This window comes from Microcebus murinus, chromosome 10 (genome assembly GCF_040939455.1).
Source record: "Microcebus murinus isolate Inina chromosome 10, M.murinus_Inina_mat1.0, whole genome shotgun sequence".
Lineage (NCBI taxonomy): Eukaryota > Metazoa > Chordata > Mammalia > Primates > Cheirogaleidae > Microcebus > Microcebus murinus.
The window spans coordinates 53,912,005-53,934,323 of NC_134113.1; the positions used below are offsets into that span (position 1 = coordinate 53,912,005).

Sequence of the window (22,319 nt, forward strand, 5' to 3'; positions counted from 1 at the left end):
AGGGACACTGTGGGAAAAGGGTCAGTGAAAGGAAGAAGATGCCAACGCTGGATAAAGGGAAGCTTAGATTTATTGAGCGCCTACTGTGTGCCAGGCACTGTGCAAGGCGCTTTACATACATTATCGCATTAAATCCTCACAACAACCCTGCGAGGTAGGTGTTTATAAACCCCCATTTGACAGATGAGGAAACTGAGGCTCAGGGAGGTGAAGTGATTTGGCCAAGTTCACATGGCTATTACATGGCAGAGACAGAGGTGTCCAGGATCAGAGAGAAAAAAAACTTCAGTGTCTGAGTCCCAAGCCTGTTGGCATGGATGAGTACAAAGAGGGGCTCGGCGCGCTCCAAAGGCCTGGGAGGCCGGAGGCCTGCTCCCGGCTCCGCAGGATGGAGGCGGCAAGGCGGGGGACTGGCGCTCGGGGGATCCTATTAACTGGCAGTGCCGGAATAGGAGTAGCAACTGGGGAAATCTGCGGCCTGCGCGCGCCCCGTAGTGGCTACAGCGAGTATCACACCCCACGCCTACAGGCTTCTTGGGACCAGCCCCCTTCCTCGCCGGTTTCTGGAAGAGGCAGAGATGGGAGAAAGAAATTCCCAGGGTTCTTGCAGGTGGGCGATACCACTGGGAGGGAAATCGTGGTAATGCCTCGGAACATCACTAAGGAACACAGGGGAGGAGGAAAAAAGGAAGGCCTAAAGACGGTTCCAGGCTGATTCATTGGCTGCCTTCCCTCCCCAGCTCAGACCACCACAGGCCAGGGTAAGTGACGGGGCCACTATCCTGCCCTGCCTTGGGGATCCCTCACCAAAACTGGAGAGACTAGGAAAAAAGCACCTTGCTCACTTACTCAGCTCTTCTCCAAACCCTGGACAGTCTCCTAAATTGAGGATGAGTGCATGAGTACAAAGAGGCCAGCCAGGGGCCCTCAGACTCTGTTCACTTATTCCCAACTCTCCTTCTTGGCTTGTTGAGGGGAGGATGAGATAGAGGCCTCTCCAAAGATCCCAAAACGTCAGGGATGGAAGGATAGACCTTAGAACTCCACCATTTTACATTCCAGGGGGACTGGAGAGGGAAAGTGACTTCCCTAAGGTCAACCAGCAAGTCAGTGGCAGAGTTGGGATTGAAACCCAAGACTTGTGACACCAAGGTGAGCCCTCCTCCTGGTTTGCTGGTTGTTTCTGGACCTATTCCTCTTCTGCCAAGAACCTGTCTGTCACCTAGTCACTCTGTCACCTGGTCCAAAGTTTCTCCATCGCTTTCTCCCTCGTGTCCAGAGGCCCTCCCTGCCATTGCCCTCCTATGACTGCCACCATCCCTACCCTCCTTCCTGATCCTGGCTAGACCTCTCTGTTCAGCTGTACGCCTAGTGCATCAGCCCTTGCTGAAGATCTCACTCATGTGCTCTGAGTGGCAGGCATTGAATCTTCTGCTTACCCTCATCTCTCCTGAAACAAAATTACCAATGGGCATATGCACCCTGTCTTTTTTTTTTTTTTTTTAAGAGGTTCTCACTCTGTCAGCCTAGCTCACAGCAACCTCAAACTCCCAGGCTCAAGTGATCCTCCCACCTCGGCCTCCTGAGTAGCTAGGACTACAGGCAGGCATCACCAGGACTAATTTTAAAATGTTTTTGTAGAGACGGGGTCTTGCTGTGTTGCCCAGGCTGGTCTCAAACTCTGCCTCTGCCTCCCAAAGTACTGAGGTTACAGGCGTGAGCCACCATGTCAGGGCCGTTCCTTTCTTTTTATTTTAAGTATGGGAATGGGAATGGGTAGGGATACAAGGAAAATAGAAGCAAAGGAAGTCTGTGGGGAAGAATGGGGACCAGTGAGCCCAAGGATGGATGGTTTGGGGCACACAAACACAAGAAAGGGCCTGTTACTGCCTCTCCCTATTACCCTGTGGGGGCTCCTTGGTGTCCCTCGCCCGGAAGAGGGCCTCCTCGGTATGGCTGATGACATCTAAAATCTCCCGGATACTGTCACCCAGTTCAGCTGTCTTCCCACCTTCCTGGGGCTGGCTGTTCTCAACTCCCGGCAGGGTCCTCTCGTTCCGCCAGGAGGCGCCCGGGGCTTCTGTGTCGCTTCCTTCATAGGAGCTACTATGGACGCTGAGCTCCTCAGCTTCGTCGGTGTCTGAGTCCGGGGCGGTGTGGCGGCGGATACGGGACACGGCTTCCCGCAGGGCCCCGGCGTAGGGCCCTGGATTCCGCGCCCAGCCCCGGCCAGCGCGCCACTGGACCGCCGCCACTTCTGAGCCCTCCGCTCTGCCCGCGCCTCCCAAAGCTGCTGGGCCTAAGGCTGGGTGCTCTGGGCTACCTGGCTGCGCGCGGGCGTCCCGCAGGCTTACTTCACCGACTGGGAGCCCCAAGATACGGGAGGCGCGCTGCTCCAGTGAGGAGTCTGCCGGCTTCCCGCCCTCTGCTTCGCACCCGCGCCCTCCACCGGGTTGGTGTAAAAGGCGACTGCTCAACAGCAGCTTTTGGCACGGGGAGGAAAAGACCGCGGCCCCCTCGCCCTCCTCCTTACCGGCCTTCGGTTGGCTGGGGGCATCTCCCACAACACGCGGCACTCCAGAGGGCAAAAGCTGCACCTGCTGGATTTGGGGGTGCGGAACATATTGGGATCGTATCACCACGCACGTGGCGTCAATGACAAAGACGCCTTCTCCACGAGCCGGCCCCCGGGAACTGCGGGGCAAGGTGTGGGCGCGGCGGGTCTCCTTCCAACCCTTCAAGGACTCGGGTCCTATCCCCTCCCTATTACCCAGGGGCTCTCTCCATCCCGTGCCTCCTGGAGCCCAAGGTCTGGGGAGTGTCTGGCTATGCCTTGGCGGCTGCCTTTTAGGGGAAGAAATCCAGCATTTGGGGAACCAGGTCGGTTCTCTTCCTTCTTTCCCTTCCCTCGAGCCCTTGAGATGGTGCCTGGCCCTGGGAGCGGGACGCGGGGGACTAGGAGGCGCAGTTGCAGACCCTGGGGGAGCTGTCACGGTGTCTGGACTCCCTGTAGCTTTGGTTTGGGAATGGCTGTAGCTACCACTGTTCAGGCCCGCAGCAGCCGGCCCCAGGCTTTTCTCCGCGGCCCCCTTGCCCGGCTCCGGCCTTGCTCTGGCCGCTCCACAGCCTGGGGATCCCCCCAAGAGACCCTGCCCCTGTCGGAGACCCCAAGCCCCGAGGACGTCCCGGTAGATCCGAGGATCCAACCTCTTCTTTGTGCGCCCTCCCTCTATCCTGGCGGGGGTTGGAGTTGGAGTTGATGAAGTGGGCGCCTGGGAGAGCTCGGGGCCTCGCTTAGTCCCCAAGGTCCTGTGAGGGCCTTCGTAAGAAGGTGGAGCCACGTAGGGTGGCGGCCGGTCCCAGCGGCGTCGCGGGGCGGTCCCAGCAGAGCCTCTCAGCAGCAGGTGAGCCTCGTAGCTTGGGGGCCCGGGCCGCCGACCTCCCCAGGGCCCCGCCCACGCCGACCCTGGGGCGCTCTGCGGCTGCGCGGATGGACGGGGCGCTCGGCCCACTGGCCCGGGACGCTCCAGCAGTGAGGGAGCTAGCAGCCTCACAGGCTGGGCCGCCCGAGTGACGTTGCGGGGCTCTAGGCGGGGCCGACCCGGGGGGCTCCGTCGGGCCCCACCAGCCTTGCGCCTTTTTCGCTCGGTCTCCTTGGCCTCCCGCTCCTGCGACGCCGCTTTCCTTTTCTCTTGCTCCCGGGCTCGGACCTCGGCCAGGGACCCCGCCCGCCAGTTGGTCGCCTCCTGCAGCACCCTGGAGGCCCAGGGCCGGCGGGGCGGCGGCTCAGGGGATCCCGGGCGCGGCCCACACCTGGGACAATGAGCAGGAACCCAGGTGAGCAGTTTGTGGGGAAAGGGAACGGAGGTCCGGGGAGCTGGGAGCACTGGAGACCAATTGGGGCAGCCATGTGAAGGGGCGTGTGTGAGTGTGTGCGCGTGTGCACGTGCGTATATGTTAGGACTGAAGTCGAAGCGGGACTCCTCGCCATCTCTCCATGCACACTTTAACAGCGCCTGCCCCATCTCACCTCCTGCCCTTTCTCACGCCCACCCCTGTCCCCCAAACAACACTGGATGAGTCAGGCCCCAGCCCTAGGGAAGGGGTGGGAGAGGGAGGCGTGGGAAAGAGAAGGGGGACCAGCAATATACGCTGGCGCCTGCAGGAAGGTCCGGACCCCACTCCCCGCCCCACCACTCTCTTCCCCTCACCCCTCCTTCACTCACGTGCGGCTCTGGGGCCCGCGAGCCCAGTGGCTGGCCTGGAAGTCCATGGGCTGTCGAGAAGGGGCGCGGCGACTATAATGACAGGAAATAGTCTTCACTTCGATCACCAAAAGCTTGGACTTCTGCACCCAGAGGCAACTGCCAGACTCCTCATCCTGGAGCTCCTGGGGGCTGTCGGGCCCCTCGGAGAATAGCGGGCCATCCAGCATCCTGCCCCACCCCACCCCGGCCCCCCACCCTCCCACCCGCCCCGACAGCCCCCTCCCAGCCCAGGGAGCCGGCGCCCACTGCAGAGCGGCGGGCTCAGGACTGAGAACTATATATACCCGGGCACACGTGTGTGCCTGTCTGTGTGTGTGCGCGCGCATGTGACACTGCGCGGATGGCTCCGCGCTGCTACCTCCCCCATGTGCTCGGCCGCCCCCTGGGGCCCGGGATTGGACGCCCCTTCCCACTGCTCTTGTCCCCCAAGCCTGATGGGACCGCGCGAGTGGGAGGGGGAGGGACTTAAGATTCTTGCCAAGATGACAGTGCCCCCTCCCCCGCTGTCCCCCTTTCTTCAACCTTCCTGTCGTTTTAACCCTTTATTCTCCAGCTTGCCATGTTGCCTGACCACAAGGGTTCTGCCTCTGACTTCCTGCTTCAGATTTCAGTTTCCCTGACAGGGAGTGGTGAGAATGGAACTCAAGGTCTCTGCCTGCCACTCTGCTGGTTTCCATGGGGTTAGGGTGCAGGAGGGGCTGGCCTACGGCTGGGGGGCTATTTTTAGCGGCAGTTTGGGTACAGAGATGAGATGAGTAACCAGCTCCCATGTGGTGGAGAGAGGAGGCGGTGGCTTTCACTGAAGCTTTTGTGTGACTCCGGGAGAGCTGCCTTCCCCAAGCTCAAAAAGGGTGACCCCTACAGCCTTAATTCCTCACCCTGTCAGTGCTGCAGCGCAGGTCTGCTGGTACAACAGGACACAGGAGTCTGCCTTGGCCACCCAAGCTGCCCCGCAGCTCCCATTCTAGATGTTTGTCCTTGGACACCCAGGGAGCCTTCCCCTAGCAGCAGGATCTCTCCCCAATCCAGAAGCCAGGATTTTGGGGTTACATTGTTCTGTGCCTACACAATTCTGCCCAGCTTTATGGAGGACAGAATAGAGTGTTTGCACACGTGCACCCTTACAGAGGGATAGAGGAGAAATGGTGTGCTCCCTGGGCAAAACTAATCCCCTAGCAACTGAAATGATAAACGTGGCCTCTACTTCTCAGTGTAGAGCTCCACAACCACTGTGCCTAGTTCACATAGCCCCCACCTGAAGTAGTGCTCAAGATGCTCACCTTTGGGGCTTATCTGTCCTGGGGGTTGTTGCTTATCCACATGACTCCTCCCCCAAGCCTAGACCAGGTGTCCCCTGATTCACCATGGTAATGTTAGTGGCAGTACAGCCCACGCCAACCCTTCCATGCAGAGACTTAGCAACCATGCCTGGCAACCATGGCAGCAGCTCCAGTGGAGGGGAGGGGTGCAGGGAGCAGAGAAAGAGAGTGTGTATGGCAATGGTTCTTCAAGAAGAAGGCATAATTTGCCCCTCCTGAGAGGAATAGATAAGAATAAAAACCTATGAGGCTCCCAAATTTTATCCCTTGTCTTTCCCTCAGCTCCCTCCTCAGACTCTGAGACTTACTGGTTTGAGTTTTAGAGGAAAATGGGAGAAGGAAGAGATCCCAATTTGTTTTACACTATAATACGTGGAGCCTTTTGGGCATAGATCCTTCCTTTTAAGGGGATGGGGGCCAGAGGGTTGTTATGGGGCAGAGACTTACTGAGAAGTGGAGCCAACAAAACCCAAGCAACCTGCTCCCTAACATGGACCTTTAGAGAGAACCCCCAAACATCCCTTGTCCCATCCACTCTACCCCTCTTGATCCCAGGCACCTACCAGCTGCACTGGTGACTCTTTGCTTGAAGGTGCTTCCTTCTGCCCTGGATCCCACTGGTCCTAAGGCTTTTTAAAGCCCTTGCCTCCTCCCTAGGCAAATCCTCCTTCGCGACAGAATGTGACATAAGGAGACATCTGTACTTTCTACCATGTACCCACCCACACACACATAAACATACTCTAATTCTAATAACTTGGAAGCCTCTCTCCCCCAAGTCTGGGAATGTGCTGTGAGAGCTGTGAAGAGGTGAATGCAGAAACAGGGGCTTCTCTACAGTATTGATGCAGCACTGAAACCTGAGCTCTGACAAGGGCCTTGATGCTTTTCCCTGTGTTCCATCAGGAAGACTGGTTTGGAGGCACCAGTATGGTATGGGTGGGGGTTGATCAGAAGGCTTAGGCACAGTGGGGGGTAGGGGCAAGGTATTACTCTGAAATTGCCCCTGGCTTGGATGAGAAATTGCATACCTGCAAGTGTATGTGTGAGATGCATGTGTGAGATGGTACCCATAGTCTAGCAGTCCTTACGGTGTTTGGTATTAGCTACTGTGTTGGTTCATGTGGTTCCAGCCCAGGGAATGGGTCTGATGGGGTGACCATTGTCCTTCTGTTCCCCCTCTCTCCCTAGCTCATTCTCACCTTGGAAAAAAAGGGATTTGTAGGTTCAAAGATAGTACCAGCTCAGCAAAATCCAAAACCCAGTCCAACCTTCCCTAAGAAAAGCTGATGATGGTCTCCTAGAGGAGACCTTCAAGTCTGTCTACTCTTTGTAAATCTAACACTGTTACAGGATTTTCCTTGGGTTGCAGATATGGTCCAGGCAGAGGGGAAAGAAAGGTAATAAGGGGAACTATGGAAAATAGGGTGGGGAACAATTGTGAAAGGAAAATTCAAGTGATAGTAACTCTTCTGTAGTGGTAAAGAGCATGAACCCTGGGGCCAGATTGTTTGGGTTCAAATCCTACCTCTACTTTTTACTAGCTGTGTGATCTTGGGCTACTTACTTAGCCTCTCTGTGCCTCAGTTTTATTAAATCTGTAAAACTGGAATAGTATCTACTATTGTTCTGAGGATTAAATGAGTCAATATATGTGAAGCACTGAGAATGATGTCTGGTACACAGTCATATGCATGTGTGCTATTATTACTGTGTTATTAATGATGAGCTGAAGAAGCCATATAAAGCAGGAAGGTTGGAGCTGTAGTGTCCATCAACCGCAAAAATCAAACACGGTAATACCATGACAAGATTCCTGTCATTTAATTAGATTTGCCGTGAACAGCAATAACCTTGGCTGACCACTCCACTCTGTCCTCCTCCTCTACCTAACCCCCATCTCCCTTCATAGGCATGCAGCACAAGAACCCTGAGGCCTTCCTCCCCACAGTCCTCCCCACTCATATTATGGGAAGAAGTGTCACTAAATGGACTCAGCCCCCTCCGTATATCATGAAAGAGGATGAATAAAAATATCTTGATGAAGAGTTTTGTTGTGCTATTATCTTTGGGTAGAGTCATGGCAGAGATGGAAGGAAAGGCAGGGTGAGGTCTGGGGATCTCTTAGAGATCAGAATTTGCCTGAGGGGCACAAAGCCCATAGTTCATCCAGAAAGGGCGCTATATCGAAGGGCTAGAATTGGCTAGGCTGAAAGTTATCTTCAAGTGTATGTGTTAGGGTAAGGGCAGCTAAAAATTCATTCTCTTTCCTCCCCCTACACCACTCCTAGCTCCCAGATAGGAGGATAGGGGGCTCCTGAGCAGGGAATAGTCACAGTCCTCACAAGTTTCATCTGATTCCCAGAGCTTCCAGCAGTGAGTGGGGCATGGTGCTGCCTGCCTCCTTCCCCCAGCTCAGAGCTTCTTCTCTCCGCCTGTGAGCACCAGGGCCTGCAGGATGTCAGACAGTGATACAATTCCCTTGACCACATCATTCTCATCCACCACTACAAGTCGGTGAACCTGGTGTAGAGCAACAAGGGAGAAAGGGAACGTTTAGTGCCAGCCTCAGTTAAGGTGGGCCCCTCAGCCCCTACCCTCCATGCCCAACTCCACTCTCAAGGCTGCTCTCTCAGCCGTTTGATGGCTACTGGCCTCCTTACCTCTGCTTCCACAAGCCTGTTGATGATGGTCTCTAGAGTCTCATGCAGGTAGCACTTAAGAACACCCTCAAAGTAGTGTGATCGATGTTGTAGAGCTTTAGTCACAGACACATCTAGGTTGTTGTAGGTCTTTTCTGCTGCCAGATTCTGGGGGGAGAGAGGAAGCAGCTTGCAGGGAAGCAAGAGAGCCAGCCCCTAAACTCTGAACCCACCCAACCTCACCAGAGGGATTTGGGGCAAATTGTTGGCCATGCTCACAGCCATACTCAGTTCATTCAAGTCCTTTTCAAATAGGATTTGAAAGCTTGGAAGCTTCCAAGACCCTTAGGTCCCAGAAGAGACTCCCCTCTCCCTCCACTCCAACACCCCCTACCCATTCCCTACCTCCCAGTCCCTCCACAATCACTCACGATAACATCAAACTTGGAGTAGATGTCCACCACACGACCTAGGGGGACAGAGGTAGCTCAGCAAAGAGAATCTGGCATCCAAGACTCCCTCTACCCACAGAACCACCCTCCTGGCCAAGCTGAGGGGAAAGCAGATTCTCTCAGAGCCACCCTGACTTCTCTGGATCTCTCCCTCTCCCAGACTTTGGCCCAATCTCTTACCTTTCTCATCCACCACTGGCAGCGCCGAGACTCTATGCTGTACAAAGATGCCCAGAGCCACGTAGACAGGGGTGGTAGTGCGGACCATAGCAATATTGGCATAGGTGCCAATCTGTAGCTCTTCCAGAGACTTAGACATGAACTCTGGCTTGGGAAACTCTGTGATCTGAGGAAAAAACCATCAGCTTGACTATCAAGGCCCCCAAACCACCTCTGGATACCTCTCCAACCCAATATATAAGAATACAAACTGGGCTAAGGAGCACTTACAAACAATTTGAGGAACTTCAGGATGCGCTTGTGGGTGAGGATGTATAAAGTGTTGCCTGATTCTGGGTCAATAACTGGCAGCCTGTGGATCTTGTTTCGAATTAATGAAGATACAGCATCAAACAAGCTGTGGGAAGGCGGGATATAATGGTAAGTTCCACAGTGCTGGGACTGAGGGTGGTTAAATATACTTTGTAAAATTTATATATATCCAATAAGACTACCAAAAAATGTATATATAAACAGGATAAACTGGTGGTTAGGGAAGGGGGCAGTGTGCAGACCAGACTTAGAGAGAGAGACAGTGTGTGTGTTGGGACAAGTGTCTTTTCTCTCTTCTGCCCCTTTCCCTGGATTTTTATAGGACTTTAGCTATACTGATGTCAAGGCTCTTCCCTTTTTCAGACACAGGGATAGCTGGAACTCACCTGGCATTAGGAGAAATGCAGACAAGTGGTTTAAAGGAGTCCTGTAGATACACCTCTGAAAGGAAAAGTGATGGTTCACAAAATGCCACCTTGGGAAAGTGTTTCTCAGGAATCACCATGCTTTTATTCTTTTACAATCCCCAATTCTCTACATACCTCTCCAAGTTTCTATCTTGTGTTCTTCTAGCTCATAGATCTGTACCTGGAAGCAGAAACAACAGAATTTGAGACCTGCTCTCTCTGCTTCATTAAGCTCTTGTGGCTTGTTGGGAAGAACAGAAATGAGGGACTCTGGGAAGGGAAAGTGGTTTTGGTCATTTGGCTAAAGTTCCTTACCAAGGCTGATTTATAGTAGCGATGCAGGATGTTGATGAAATCGGTGATGGTCAGCATGCCTAAAAGCCAAGACAAGAGCCCTCAGCCTACCCAAAGTTTCTCTTCTTGCCCAGCACAAGATGCCAATGATAATGTGTTCCAGAAACTTTTGCTTACCCACAAAACTTTGCTTCTTACTATCCCACAAAGGGGCAGCTCGTACACCATTAGTCACCAAAGCAAAGAAAGCTTTCTTCACCTGTAGCCAAGAGAGTAATAATCATAAAAGGAAAGACACAGAGGGCAGGACTGTAAAAAAGAACAGGGGTTGGACAGTTTGGGGAAAATTCATAGAAGAACAAGGATATTACCCTGGGGATGAAATAGGATGAGGAGTATTGAAACAGAGGCTCCAAAAATGAGGGAAAGGGAAACCCACCTGCAGGGAAGTATCGAATACAACCAATTTGGAGCTCGTGGGAATCAGGTCATAGCAGCGATGAGACTTCATGAAGGAAGTATACACACTATTGTTGGATTCTGGGGTCTCTGCATAGGGTGGAATAGTTAGTAGTTTTCTTCTACCCAACAACTCCCAATCAAAAGACAAAGTGGTTCTAGTTTCTCAAATATTTAAAACATGATTTTGTATAAAGCCCTTTATTCTATTTGGTTTGTTCCTATTGTTTCCACAAAACCTGGATAAACCCCTTAGGAACCATTTCATCCAACCCCTATCTCCAGGTAAGATTATATCTACTGGCTCCTTAAGTAAAAGAAGGCTAACTATTAATAAAACAGGAAGTCTATAATATCTCTCTTTAACCTGTCCTAGTCTAGAAACTTTTCTCATCTTTAACCCAAGTTTTTCCTTTCATATATTTAGCACATTTCACTTGTCCTCTTTTCTCAATGAAGATGAAAAACCAAGTAAGCTTCTTAAAATTCCTCCAAGACCATGCTGCTGCAGTGGTACATGCCTGTAGTCATAGTCACTTGGAAGGCTGAGGCAGGAGGATTGTCTGAGCCCAGGAGTTCAAGTCCAGCATGGGCAACATAGTGAGATCTTGTCTCAATTTAAACAAACAAACAAACAAACAAACAAACAAACAAAGGAAAGTCATGCTCCAAGCTGGGCTATTTCTCATTAACACTAAGTTGGAGCCCAGTGTTCAATCAACCTGGCCCAAAATACCCTGAGTGTCCATTCTGGCACCCTGTGAATCAGAAATCATTCTACCTACTCTGACAAATGAGAGATCTGGCTAGGTTTACCTTTCTAATTCCTATGATTCTAGTTACTTGCTCTAAATTGGAGAAGCAATTCCCCCAAATTAATAGCCTGAATGTACTATGTACTATGTTATGTGTACTTAAAAATATTACATACTTTAATCTTTATAACAAATCTGTAAGGTAAGTATTATCATCATGTTTCAGATGAGAACACAGGTACAGAGCAGTTAAAGAAACTGCTCAAGGTCACAAATTAATAAGTGGCAAGAAAGACTCAATCCCAGATCTACCTGATTTCTTTCTTTTTTTTTTTTGAGACAGAGTCTCCCTTTGTTGCCCAGGCTAGAGTGAGTGCCGTGGCATCAGCCTAGCTCACAGCAACTTCAAACTCCTGGGCTCAAGCAATCCTGCTACCTCAGCCTCTTGAGTAGCTGGGACTACAGGCATGTGCCACCATGCCCGGCTAATTTTTTCTATATATATTAGTTGGCCAATTAATTTGTTTCTATTTATAGTAGAGACGGGGTCTCGCTCTTGCTCAGGCTGTTTTCAAACTCCTGACCTCGAGCAATCCGTCTGCCTTGGCCTCCCAGAGTGCTAGGATTACAGGCGTGAGCCACTGTGCCAGGCCCCAGATCTACCTGATTTCAAAGTTCATGCTCTTAAATCTTTTCACAGTTGTTTTTTTTTTTTTTTCTTTTTGAGACAGAGTCTCGCTTTGTTGCTCAGGCTAGAGTGAGTTCAGTGGCGTCAGCCTAGCTCACAGCAACCTCAAACTCCTGGGCTCAAGCAATCCTACTGCCTCAGCCTCCCAAGTAGCTGGTACCACAGGCATGCGCCACCATGCCTGGCTAATTTTTTCTATATATGTTAGTTGGCCAATTAATTTCTTCCTATTTATAGTAGAGAAGATGGGGTCTCGCTCTTGCTCAGGTTAGTTTCAAACTCCTGGACTCAAACGATCTGCCCGCCTCGGCCTCCCAGAGAGCTAGGATTATAGGTGTGAGCCACCGCGCCCAGCCTCACAGTTGATTTTTTAATATTCAACTTTTTTACCAAAGTTATACAGGCATATAGTTTAAAGAGGCCAATAGTTTTATAAATTTTGTTAAGAAAAACTGCAGTTCCTGTACCCACCTTCCATATTACCCCTCCCCAGAGATGAGCACATTCACCCCTTTTAGCTGATTATTTTGGTACTTATTTCTGTGCTTAAATAACATGCTTGTATTGCTACTTTATCATTTTTTCATTTGGGGGCATTATCTATTATTATCTTCCTGTGAAGGAAGATGAGAAATTTTTTTTGTTTTTTTTTTAGAAGATGAGAACTTTTAGTTCTCTTTCCTACTAGGAATCCACCACAAACATGTACTTCCCAGCATCCCCCATTCTTCCAGAAGTTAAACCACAATGTTGGTTACATCAGTATTTTTTTTTCTTTTTTTTTTTTTTTTGACAAAATACCCTCAGATTCTAAACATCAGTATTTATTTATTTTGAGACAGAGTCTCACTCTGTTGCCCGGGCTAGAGTGCCATGGTATCAGTCTCGCTCACAGCAACCTCAAACTCCTGGGCTTAAGTGATCCTCCTGCCTCAGCCTCCCAAGTAGCTGGGACTATAGACATGCGCCACCATGCCCAGCTAATTTTTTCTATATATTTTCAGTTGGCCAATTATTATTTTTTTTTTTCTATTTTTAGTAGAGATGAGGTCTTGCTCTTCCTCAGGCTGGTTTCGAACTCCTGACCTTGAGCAATCCTCCCACCTGGGCCTCCCAGAGTGCTAGGATTACAGGCATAAGCCACTGTGCCCAGCCCTACATCAGTATTTAAATCATTTTGAGGCTAGGCATGGTGGCTCACACCAGCAATCCCAGCACTTTAGGAGGCTGTGGAGGGAGGGAAGATTGCTTGAGCCCAGGAGTTTGAGATCAGCCTGGGCAACATAGTAAGATTTCATCTCCACAAATAAAAAAAATCAGCCAGGCATGGTGGAGCATACCCTATAGTCCTAGCTATTCAAGAGGCTGAGGTGGGAGGATCTCTTAAGCCCAGGAATTTGAGGTTACAGTGACCTATGATTGTGCCACTACACTCTAATTTGGGCAACAGAGCAAGACCCTATCTCAAAAAGAAAAAAAAATCATTTTGACTGAATATTTATTACTCAGAGGTAAGCCAAAGAGTAAACTCTGATTTTTTTTGTTCATTCTTTCACAACTTTGTTTTCCCTGGATTTAATAATGGTCTTGTCCTTTTGTTTATTTGATTTTCTATGTAGAGTACTTATAACTAATTCAACCCCAAAACTCTTCACCAATTGTTTAAATCTCCTTTCAAGACATTCAGAAGCATTAGATAGTCTATTAAACTACCCAAAGAAGTCTCTCTGGAGCCTTCTGACCTGTTTATCTCTGGCTGGTTTGCCTGGTGTGTACTGCTGTCATCCTGAGATCTTCCTTCATCACCATCCAGGGGACCCCTTTCACATCTCTCCTCTAATGGCATTCCTGTTTCCTGTATCCCATGTTTTCATCTTTTTTGATTACTCCCTTGTTTTGGTGGAACATATCTTCCAGTAGCTTCCTGAGAAAGGGCGCATGGGAAGTAAAATTTTTGAGACCTTGCAGCTTGTAGATATCTTTACCCTCATCCTTGCTTTATAATTTGGCTGGATATAGAATTCTAGGTTGGAATTTATTTTCCTGCAGAATGTTGAAGGCACTGCTCCAATGCCTGTTAGCTGCTAGTGTTGTTAAAAGTCCACGGCAATTCTGATTCTTTGTAAGTGACTTGTTTTTTCCTCTCTGGAAACTCATGGGATCTTCTCTTTGTTTCTAGTGTTCTGAAATCTCATGAAGATTGTGCTTTGGTGGGTCAATTTCATCCATTATGCTGAATATTCAATGGGTTCTTTCAGTATGAAAACTAATGTCCTTCAGTTTCAGGAAATGTTTTTGAATCATTTTCTTGATTATTTTCTCCCTTCTGAGTTGCCATTTTTCTCTTTCTCTGACTCCTATTATTTAGATATTGGACCTTCTAGACTGATAACTTTAATGTTTGGGGATTTTGTTTGTTTTAGTGGGTGGTGGTAGCTGTTAAAATATCTTCTCTCATTTTCTACTTCTTTGTTTTTGTTTTTGTTTTTTTTTTTGAGACAGAGTCTCACTCTGTTGCCCAGGCTAGAGTGCCATGGTATCAGCCTCGCTCACAGCAACCTCAAACTCCTGGGCTCAAGCAATCCTTCTGCCTCAGCCTCCCAAGTAGCTAGGACTACAGGCATGCACCACCATGCCCAGCTAATTTTTTTTTCTATATATTTTAGTTAGCCAATTAATTTCTTTCTACTTTTAGTAGATATAGGGTCTCACTCTTGCTCATGCTGGTTTCCAACTCCTGACCTTGAGCGATCACCCGCCTCACCCTCCTAGAGTGCTAGGATTACAGGCGTTAAGTCACTGTGCCCAGCCTTTCTTTAGTTTTTAACTCTACTTTCTGAGAAATTTCTTCATCTTGATTTTCCAAACTTACTACCAGGTTTAAAATTTTTGTTATTTTTAATTTCTAAGATCTTTTTGTTTTCTGAAAATTCCTTTTTTGAAAATTATATTAAGTCAATGTAGTTGGTTTAAAAAAAAGAAAGAAAAATTATAACCTATACTTGTTTCATGGTGGAAATATGTTCTTTTACCTGAGAACATAATAATGTTAAAGTGTTCTTCTCTGTGCATCGACTTTTTTTTTTTTTTTTTTTGAGACAGTCTCCATTTGTTGCCCAGGCTAGAGTGAGTGCCGTGGCATCAGCCTAGCTCACAGCAACCTCAAACTCTTGGGCTCAAGTGATCCTTCTGCCTCAGCCTCCTGAGTAGCTGGGACTACAGGCACACGCCACCATGCCCGGCTAATTTTTTCTATATATAGATTAGTTGGCCAATTAATTTGTTTCTATTTATAGTAGAGATGAGGTCTCACTCTTGCTCAGGCTGGTTTTGAACTCCTGACCTCGAGCAATCCATCCACCTCGGCTTCCCAGAGTGCTAGGATTACAGGTGTGAGCTACTGCACCCGGCCTGTGCATCGACTTTTCCTGCCAGTTGCTTTTTGTCTTGTTTGTTTCTTTTTAGTGTATGTGGCATTTTGGGCAGCAGTTTGGTTCACTTTTTCCCATAGAGGCTTTCTTTAGATGTTTGGTAATTCTTGGTTTAAAGGAGAATTCAAATTGTATCTTAAGAGTGGAGGCTTTAAAGCTGATTGAAAGCTCTAAGTATGTAAATGAGCCTTGTTAACTGTGAGCTATTTAGATAGGGAACATTCAATACTTATATTTTTAGGACTTTCTCTTCAAGGGGATTCTGGAAAGAAGGATTATTCAATTTTGAACCTGGAGGATGATGTTTCTTCTGCCAGCATTCTGGAAATGGAATGGGGGAAGAGGGCTGAAGGCTCAGTATCCAGTAGTTCATTGCACGCTCCTTTCCTGGTTTTAGTACAGTACTTCAGCCAAGTGTGCCTGAGTCTCTCTCTAGATCTTCAGTCATTGCTGAAGTTGGGAGGGGGACTTGCCCAACTGTATCTAATGGCATAGGGTATCTTGGGATCTTTACCTTAGACCTTCATGCTTTTTAGCTTTCCTCACTGTTAATTATAATACAGTTTTCTCAGGTCTGCTAAATCACTTACAACTCTTTTGTCTGCTTTCTGGCTTCCAAAAATTCATTACTATTGTCTCGTTTCTTGTTATCCCTATCCTGGTGGGTTTGGTATTATTTTTTTAAAAATTCCTTTACAGTGGTTTTAGGGAATTTTTGTGAAGGCAAGAAGGTGGATATATACATTTAATCTATGATCTTTAACTGGAAGCCTACAATTTTCTTTCAAACTTGAGAATTCAGACTCCCAAGAACACATCTTTGGCTATCACTTGAAGATACACTACAATGATTATTAAATACTATCATTTTAGGCCACAGACCCACAAACATATTGGATTTGTGTTTCCCAGTGTTTTAAAATAATTTTAATCAATTGCCAAACTTAAAAAATCTAAAGATTTACACAAAAATCCAAATTCCCAGTTTCTTTTCGAAATCTGATCTGGCAAAAACAGGTCTTAATTGACCAGACCTGGAAAGTTGCTGATTCCTGCTACATGTGACACAAAATCTAATCTATAGGTTGTCACAGTCATATATAGTCCACTTCACTGCTCAGTCCATATAGATCAGAGGTCCCCAGCCTTTTGAGCACCAGGGACCAGTTTCAGGAGAGGGGTGAGCAATGGCTGTAAATACTGAAGCTTCACTCACTGACTTGCCTGCCCCACCCACTGCTCACCTCCTGCCTATGCAGCCCAGTTCCTAGCAGACCTCGGACCAGCATTGGTCTGTGTCCCAGGGCTTGGGGACTACAGATGTAGACAATCTGAGTTTCTGGCTTCTGCCTTGGTGCTAATACAAATGTATTCAGAAACATAAACTAGACACCGACATCATGTGGCAGTAATCAATTATGAAGAGTCATCTAGACAATTCAAAATATGCCTACAACTTTTTTGAATATCCATAAAATAAAAACAGAAAATTTAAAAGATCTTGTTGAGGCAGGGCGTGGTGGCTCACGCCTGTAATCCTAGCACTCTGGGAGGCCAAGGCAGGTGGATTGCTCAAGGTCGGGAGTTTGAAACCAGCCTGAGCAAGACCCTGTCTCTACTAAAAATAGAAAGAAATTAATTGACCAACTAAAAATATATATAGAAAAAATTAGCGGAGCATGGTGGCACATGCCTGTAGTCCCAGCTACTCGGGAGGCTGAGGCAGGAGGATCACTTCAGCCCAGGAGATTGAGGTTGCTGTGAGCTAGGCTGACGCCATGGCACTCACTCTAGCCTGGGCAACAAAGTGAGACTCTGTCTCCAAAAAAAAAAAAAAAAAAGATCTTGTTGAGAACTCATAACCCTTAATAACAAGTCCTAGGATCTCTGACATTATATTACCTCTTGAAGTTTATACTCAGCCTATATTTCAATTCTCTGGGAAAGTGCATATCCATGATGCCAGAAATGTGCTAGGAAGACCTAGGAGTGTTCCTGGGCCAAATCCTTTACCAGACAGAGACGCCTGTAAGTTCTGCTTCTTTCTAGATGGCCTAGGGTTGGACCATTACATTCTAACCAGGTATTTTGGCAGGCACTGAGAATTTCCTCCCCTGTGCTCTGGATTTTAGAGGTTTAGTGATTCTACTACCAGATTACTTCTAAGCCTAAGGACTTTCAAGGCCTTTGCATAATTTCTTGAGTGTACTTAGTGGCTTTATTGAGCTTGCTAACTAAAAATTCTGGTGAAATTATTTTTGGACTATGCAGAAAATACTAGGGACCACTAAAACATGGTTAGCCAGCCTACAGTTGCCTATGGAAGTTTTTCCTGTACCTCAGAAGTTTCTCTCAAGTGGTTTGATAATTGAAGATATTAATCGTCTCCACTCTGCCCAAGATTTATTCCTGGGTGATCTTGCCAAATTATTGTTTCTGATTTGTATGGTTTGGCACATTATCTAGCCCAGCTTTGATTTTCCCAGGAGTAACCCTGGGAGAGATTCAAAAGCATTGCTGAAGACATTATTATGATCAGGCTATTGTTATAATGCCCATTTTCCCTGTCTTCAGTAAACTTACCTTGAGGATGCTCATTTTCCAGAGCTGGGGAACTATCTGAAGAAGTGACCTGGAGAGATAAAAGAAATGGATTTAGAAAAACTAGGCTCCACCCATTTTAGCTTAGCAACATTAGGGGAAGAGCTGGTGAACTAATGATTTCCTTTAAAGCACTAAAAGGCCCTTCATTAAATATTATCTAATTTAATCTTCATAACAGTCCTAAGTTAATACTATTATTAGCCTTATTTTCACAGATTAGGAAACTGAGGGTCAAGAGACATTAAGTAACTGCCCAAGGTCACATGGCTGGTAAGAGGTAAAGTAGGGATTAAAACACACATCTGTCTGATTCCAAAGCTCATGTTCTTATATACTATGCTGCTTAATGAAACATTAAGTATTAAAAGCTAAGACTAAAATATCTACTTTATTAAAACCTGGAAGCCAAAGCAATAACATTGCCTGCCCCGAAACACTAACTAAGCTTAGTTGTGGGCACTAGAATCATAGACATACCCCTTACCATTGAGAAAGGGACACATCTGGGAAGGATCCCAGCAGGTGACTGTCAGCCAGACAGAACTTGAATGACTGGGGAGTAGATAAGGAGCATAAATGTTCTGAACCTGGGAACTAGAGTCCTCTCAGCACCTTTGTGAGTAAATGACTGCTACAGCCCAGGTGATACTGGTTTTCCAAGTTTCCTTTTCCAAGATAGTTTGAGATTAGAGATGAGAGAGTGCTTTGGATAGACAAAGCTTCAGAACCATCTCTGTGCTCCCTCAAGTGGGAACATTTGGAAATTTAATTGTTCTCTAAGAACCCAGGGGGGATCATGACAATTTTCATCCATTGGCATCAACAATTTGGCTTCATTTGCTCTGGGTAATATCCCACAAACAATAACTTAAAGCCATTCTTCACTTCCATAGCTTCTGTAGTAACATGAAGTTAAAGGCCTTGGCTTAAACGTGGGAGGTTGACTGGCAAACAGAGTCAAGTTGGCAGGACAGCCCTAAATTTCCCTCCCCTAATGGGTTAGAGGAGGGGAGGGCTGGGGGAAGAGGGATAATCTTCCTCTCTTCCCTCTGGGCTGCATAAGACTATCAGCTTGGCCTGCCATTTTGGCAAGGCTATTAGAATAACAGCCTCATCACTTATAAGTGGAGGGAGGGCTGTTTAGCTGTAAAGATAGACACATGGTAGTATTATATCAGAGTCTCACAAAGGCACAGAAACAGGTACTTCTGTAGAAGTTACTGCAGCCATCATATGATACATACTGCATTGTGCTACAGTTATCTATCCAAACAGATTATAAATTCCTGGAAGCCTAGAACTATCTTATACTTTGTATCTCCCATACAACTTAGCATAGGTTTTTTTGTGAATTATTTTGCATACAATTCACAGTTTTAAAAAATTCTTTAATAATGATGGCCACTGATATGAACAGAGAAACCTAAGACTAAGTTACAAAGAATAGCTAAATAGATATAGATACCAACATAAGAGTCAAACACAATCGAATGTATGACTTTAACTTTCTACCTGTTTCACCATATGAGAGGGAGAATTATATCCCTCCTCTCTACTTTTAATAACATAGGGGACCTGAGAAAATACCACTATACTACCTAAGTACGAAATATTATTACAGAGACACAGGCTACTTCTGACACATAGACTCATAATTTCTTTGAAACTCCTGACCCACATTTCCAGTTATTTGTTTGACAACCACAGATATCACAGAGACTCCTTAAATGCCTCAATATAAAACAAAACATCATTTGTCCCTCCAACCTCCAATCCTATTATTTTTACTGTGGCTCCCAGCTCTCTCCATTTTTTTCTTTTTTCTTTTGCATTGCTATCTTCCCAGGTGCCCTAGAACTGTAGTCTTGATTCCTTCACTCTCCCTAACATGTATCAGCTAAGCTGACATGTTGGAAATGCCTCAAATCCATCTGTCTCCTTTCCACTTTCACAGCCTTAACTTCATGGGTCACCTATTACAAAACAAAGTTCAAACTTAGCATGGTATGCAATACCTTCAACCTGATCTGAGCCTACTTTTTCCAGTCTTTTCTCCTACTGTGATCAAAACCCAAACTCCAGCAACAGCAGACCACTGGCTAACCCCCAATTATTCTCTACATACCCCAATTTCTATGCCCTTGCTCATACTATTCTCTCAATCAGCAAAGTCCTCTCCTAAGTCCACAGTAATTTTCTCCCTCCTCTATGCTTTCACAATCCTTTGTTTTGCATCTTGATGATAGTATTTATTACCCTCTACCTTAAATAACAGCTGTTGCTGGCTTGCCCTCACCCTCACTTTAGTTAAGCAAAGCATTTTCCTTCTTTTTGTGTTTTTTGTTTGTTTTGAGATAAGGTCTCACTCTGTGGCTAGGGTTGGAGTGCAATGGTGTCATCATAGCTCACTGCAACCTCCCACTCCTAGGCTCAAGCGACCCTCCTGCCTCAGCCTTCCAAGTAGCTGGGACTACATGTGCAAGCCACCATACCTGGCTTTTTTTTTTTTTTTTTTTGTAGAGCCAGGGTCTAGCTATTGTCCAGGCAGGTCTTGAACTCTTGGCCTCTAACAATATTCCCACCTCGGCCTCCCAAAGTACTAGGATTACAGACATAGGCTATACCATGCCTAGCCTCTTTTTCTTCTTTTTAAAACAATTTCTATCCCCAGAACCCAATCCAGTACATAAAGTGTGAAAGCTAAATTAGAAAATCTAAATAAAAATGCTTTGTAAACCAGAGGTCCCCAAGCTTTTTAAAGAGGGGGCCAGTTCACTGTCCCTCAGACCCTTGGAGGGCTGGACTATAGTTTAAAAAAAATATGAACAAATTCCTATGCACATTGCACATATCTTATTTTGAAGTAAAAAAACAAACAGGCAAAAACACCTGCATGTGGCCCAAGGGCTGTAGTTTGAGGACGCCTGCCATAATACATCTACAAGTAGAAAATGATACGTTATTTTAAATTTAATGGAATCAGACCCTTTATTCTTGCTCAAAATTCTCTTAATCTGTAGGAAGTTACTCCCTTGCTTGGATGACCAATTGCAAATCACTTTACCAATTGCAATTTACTTTACTTTGGTCTGTTTTCTTTTTTAATAACCTGAGGGACACAACCTCTCTGCAGGAGGAGAAAGAGTGTGGCAAAGAATTACTCTGGGCATGTGACTGATCCAAAACAAAGTGAACCCTCAGTCCTTTCACAATTACAGTTAGGAGATGATAAAAACCAAGGTGGTGGGGATGGTTATGCTGGAGACTGACTTGTGGGGGGAGGGGAGGAATGGGCATTTATTGAAACCTTAAAATCTGTACCCCCATAATATGCCGAAATAAAATAAATAAATAAATAATTAAAAAAAAAAAACCAAGGTGGTAAGAGTTACTCTGCCTGAGAGAGGATACATGGTTAAAAACTGTGGAGAGGGAAAATGGATGGGGGGGGTTCCAGAGTGCTAGAAAAAGGCTTCTGAGAATGAGAGTGGCTTCAAACATGTAGCAGACAACCTGCAGCATCTGTGGGAGGTTAACAGGGACCTGCCACAATTGGTCAACGTCTGCTAGCCAAGAAGGAGCTATGCCAAAACGCCTGCTTAGAGTCACACAGCAGGGCATGACCTATACTTGTCGAAGGGACACAGCGGCCTCTCACACTGAACGATTCTCTCTTTCAGACAAACCCCAATTCTCAGTCTTACTAAGGGAATATGATCTCGCTGAATGCAGTATAAAAGTCTTCAGATGTCCTTCCTGCCAGGGATCCCAGAGATCACAGACAACCGAGGCCGAGAAGCTACCTGAAAGCAGGGATCCCCTAGGACACCTCCCTCTCCCCGCCCCCGCCTCACCCAGTAAAGCTGGATCACAACCCCGCTCTCTCAAACAAACCTCTGAATGGGCTTTAAGTGCTGAAAGGAAAGGAAGCCCGAGATTGTCAGGGAGTACACAGACTCCAAGGAGGCAGCTAGGAGTCACTGCGCGCTCGGGCTTAGGGTACCACGGACAAAAAGAAGATACGGCTGCGGCCCAGCGCTGGGAGATGAGCCTAATGAAGGAGCGGAGGGGCAGGGTCACGGGACAGGACAGACACCCAGCTGCACCTCAATTGCTAGTCACCAGCGCTAGCCCCAGCCCAGCCCTCCCCGTCTCCTAACAGGGGTCTCAGGCTCCACAGCGCCTCCCGCCGCCCTCCAGCGCTCCTCACCGTCTCCATTGCAAGAGGAGCTGGCTCGGTTCGTTCGTTTTAGGAAGCTGGCTTCAGGCAGGCCCCGCCCTACATCCGGTGCCGCGAAGCCACTTCCGCCCACGTCACGGCAGCCACAAGACTAGGACGGAAGGCAGAGAGCCCACCCTTCCGGCGCTGGCGCTGGCCTGGCCTCTTAACCGCCCTCCCCCGGTCCTCGCGGACCTCACGGATCCGGCTGACGACGAGGGTCACAGGACGGAGCCTCTTGTATTTAAAATGTCCTTTTTTTATTTGTCGTTTAAAAACAAACTTGGAA

General features: G+C 47.4%; 2 protein-coding genes and 1 long non-coding RNA gene across 5 annotated transcripts; 1 reads left to right on the top strand and 2 right to left on the bottom strand.

Moving 5' to 3' along the window:
• Positions 1-1,729: 1,729 nt before the first annotated feature.
• On the bottom strand, positions 1,730-4,445 carry DDN (dendrin). The gene is made up of 2 exons (XM_012761236.3): positions 4,227-4,445; positions 1,730-3,813 (listed from the first exon to the last, which is right to left on the bottom strand). Exons 1-2 carry the CDS (start codon positions 4,433-4,435, stop codon positions 1,884-1,886), a joined length of 2,139 nt encoding a protein of 712 aa, XP_012616690.2. The 5' UTR covers positions 4,436-4,445; the 3' UTR covers positions 1,730-1,883.
• Positions 3,754-21,814, top strand: LOC142873365 (uncharacterized). Its single transcript, XR_012921437.1, has 2 exons — positions 3,754-3,837; positions 21,492-21,814. It is a non-coding gene; the product is annotated as an uncharacterized LOC142873365 (long non-coding RNA).
• Positions 7,388-22,103, bottom strand: PRKAG1 (protein kinase AMP-activated non-catalytic subunit gamma 1). Of its 3 annotated transcripts, XM_012761260.3 has the most exons (13): positions 22,022-22,090; positions 17,791-17,839; positions 13,519-13,700; positions 10,314-10,423; positions 10,052-10,133; positions 9,896-9,954; positions 9,716-9,761; positions 9,560-9,614; positions 9,132-9,258; positions 8,862-9,027; positions 8,661-8,698; positions 8,251-8,397; positions 7,388-8,110 (listed from the first exon to the last, which is right to left on the bottom strand). In XM_012761260.3, exons 4-13 carry the CDS (start codon positions 10,383-10,385, stop codon positions 8,003-8,005), a joined length of 900 nt encoding a protein of 299 aa, XP_012616714.1. In that variant the 5' UTR covers positions 10,386-10,423; positions 13,519-13,700; positions 17,791-17,839; positions 22,022-22,090; the 3' UTR covers positions 7,388-8,002. The 3 variants fall into 3 exon arrangements, with proteins under 3 accessions (XP_012616714.1, XP_012616704.1, XP_075863343.1); XM_012761250.3 differs by lacking the exon at positions 13,519-13,700 and having other exon boundaries at positions 22,022-22,103; XM_076007228.1 differs by lacking the exons at positions 13,519-13,700; positions 22,022-22,090 and adding an exon at positions 21,706-21,837.
• Between the last annotated feature and the right edge of the window lie 216 nt (positions 22,104-22,319).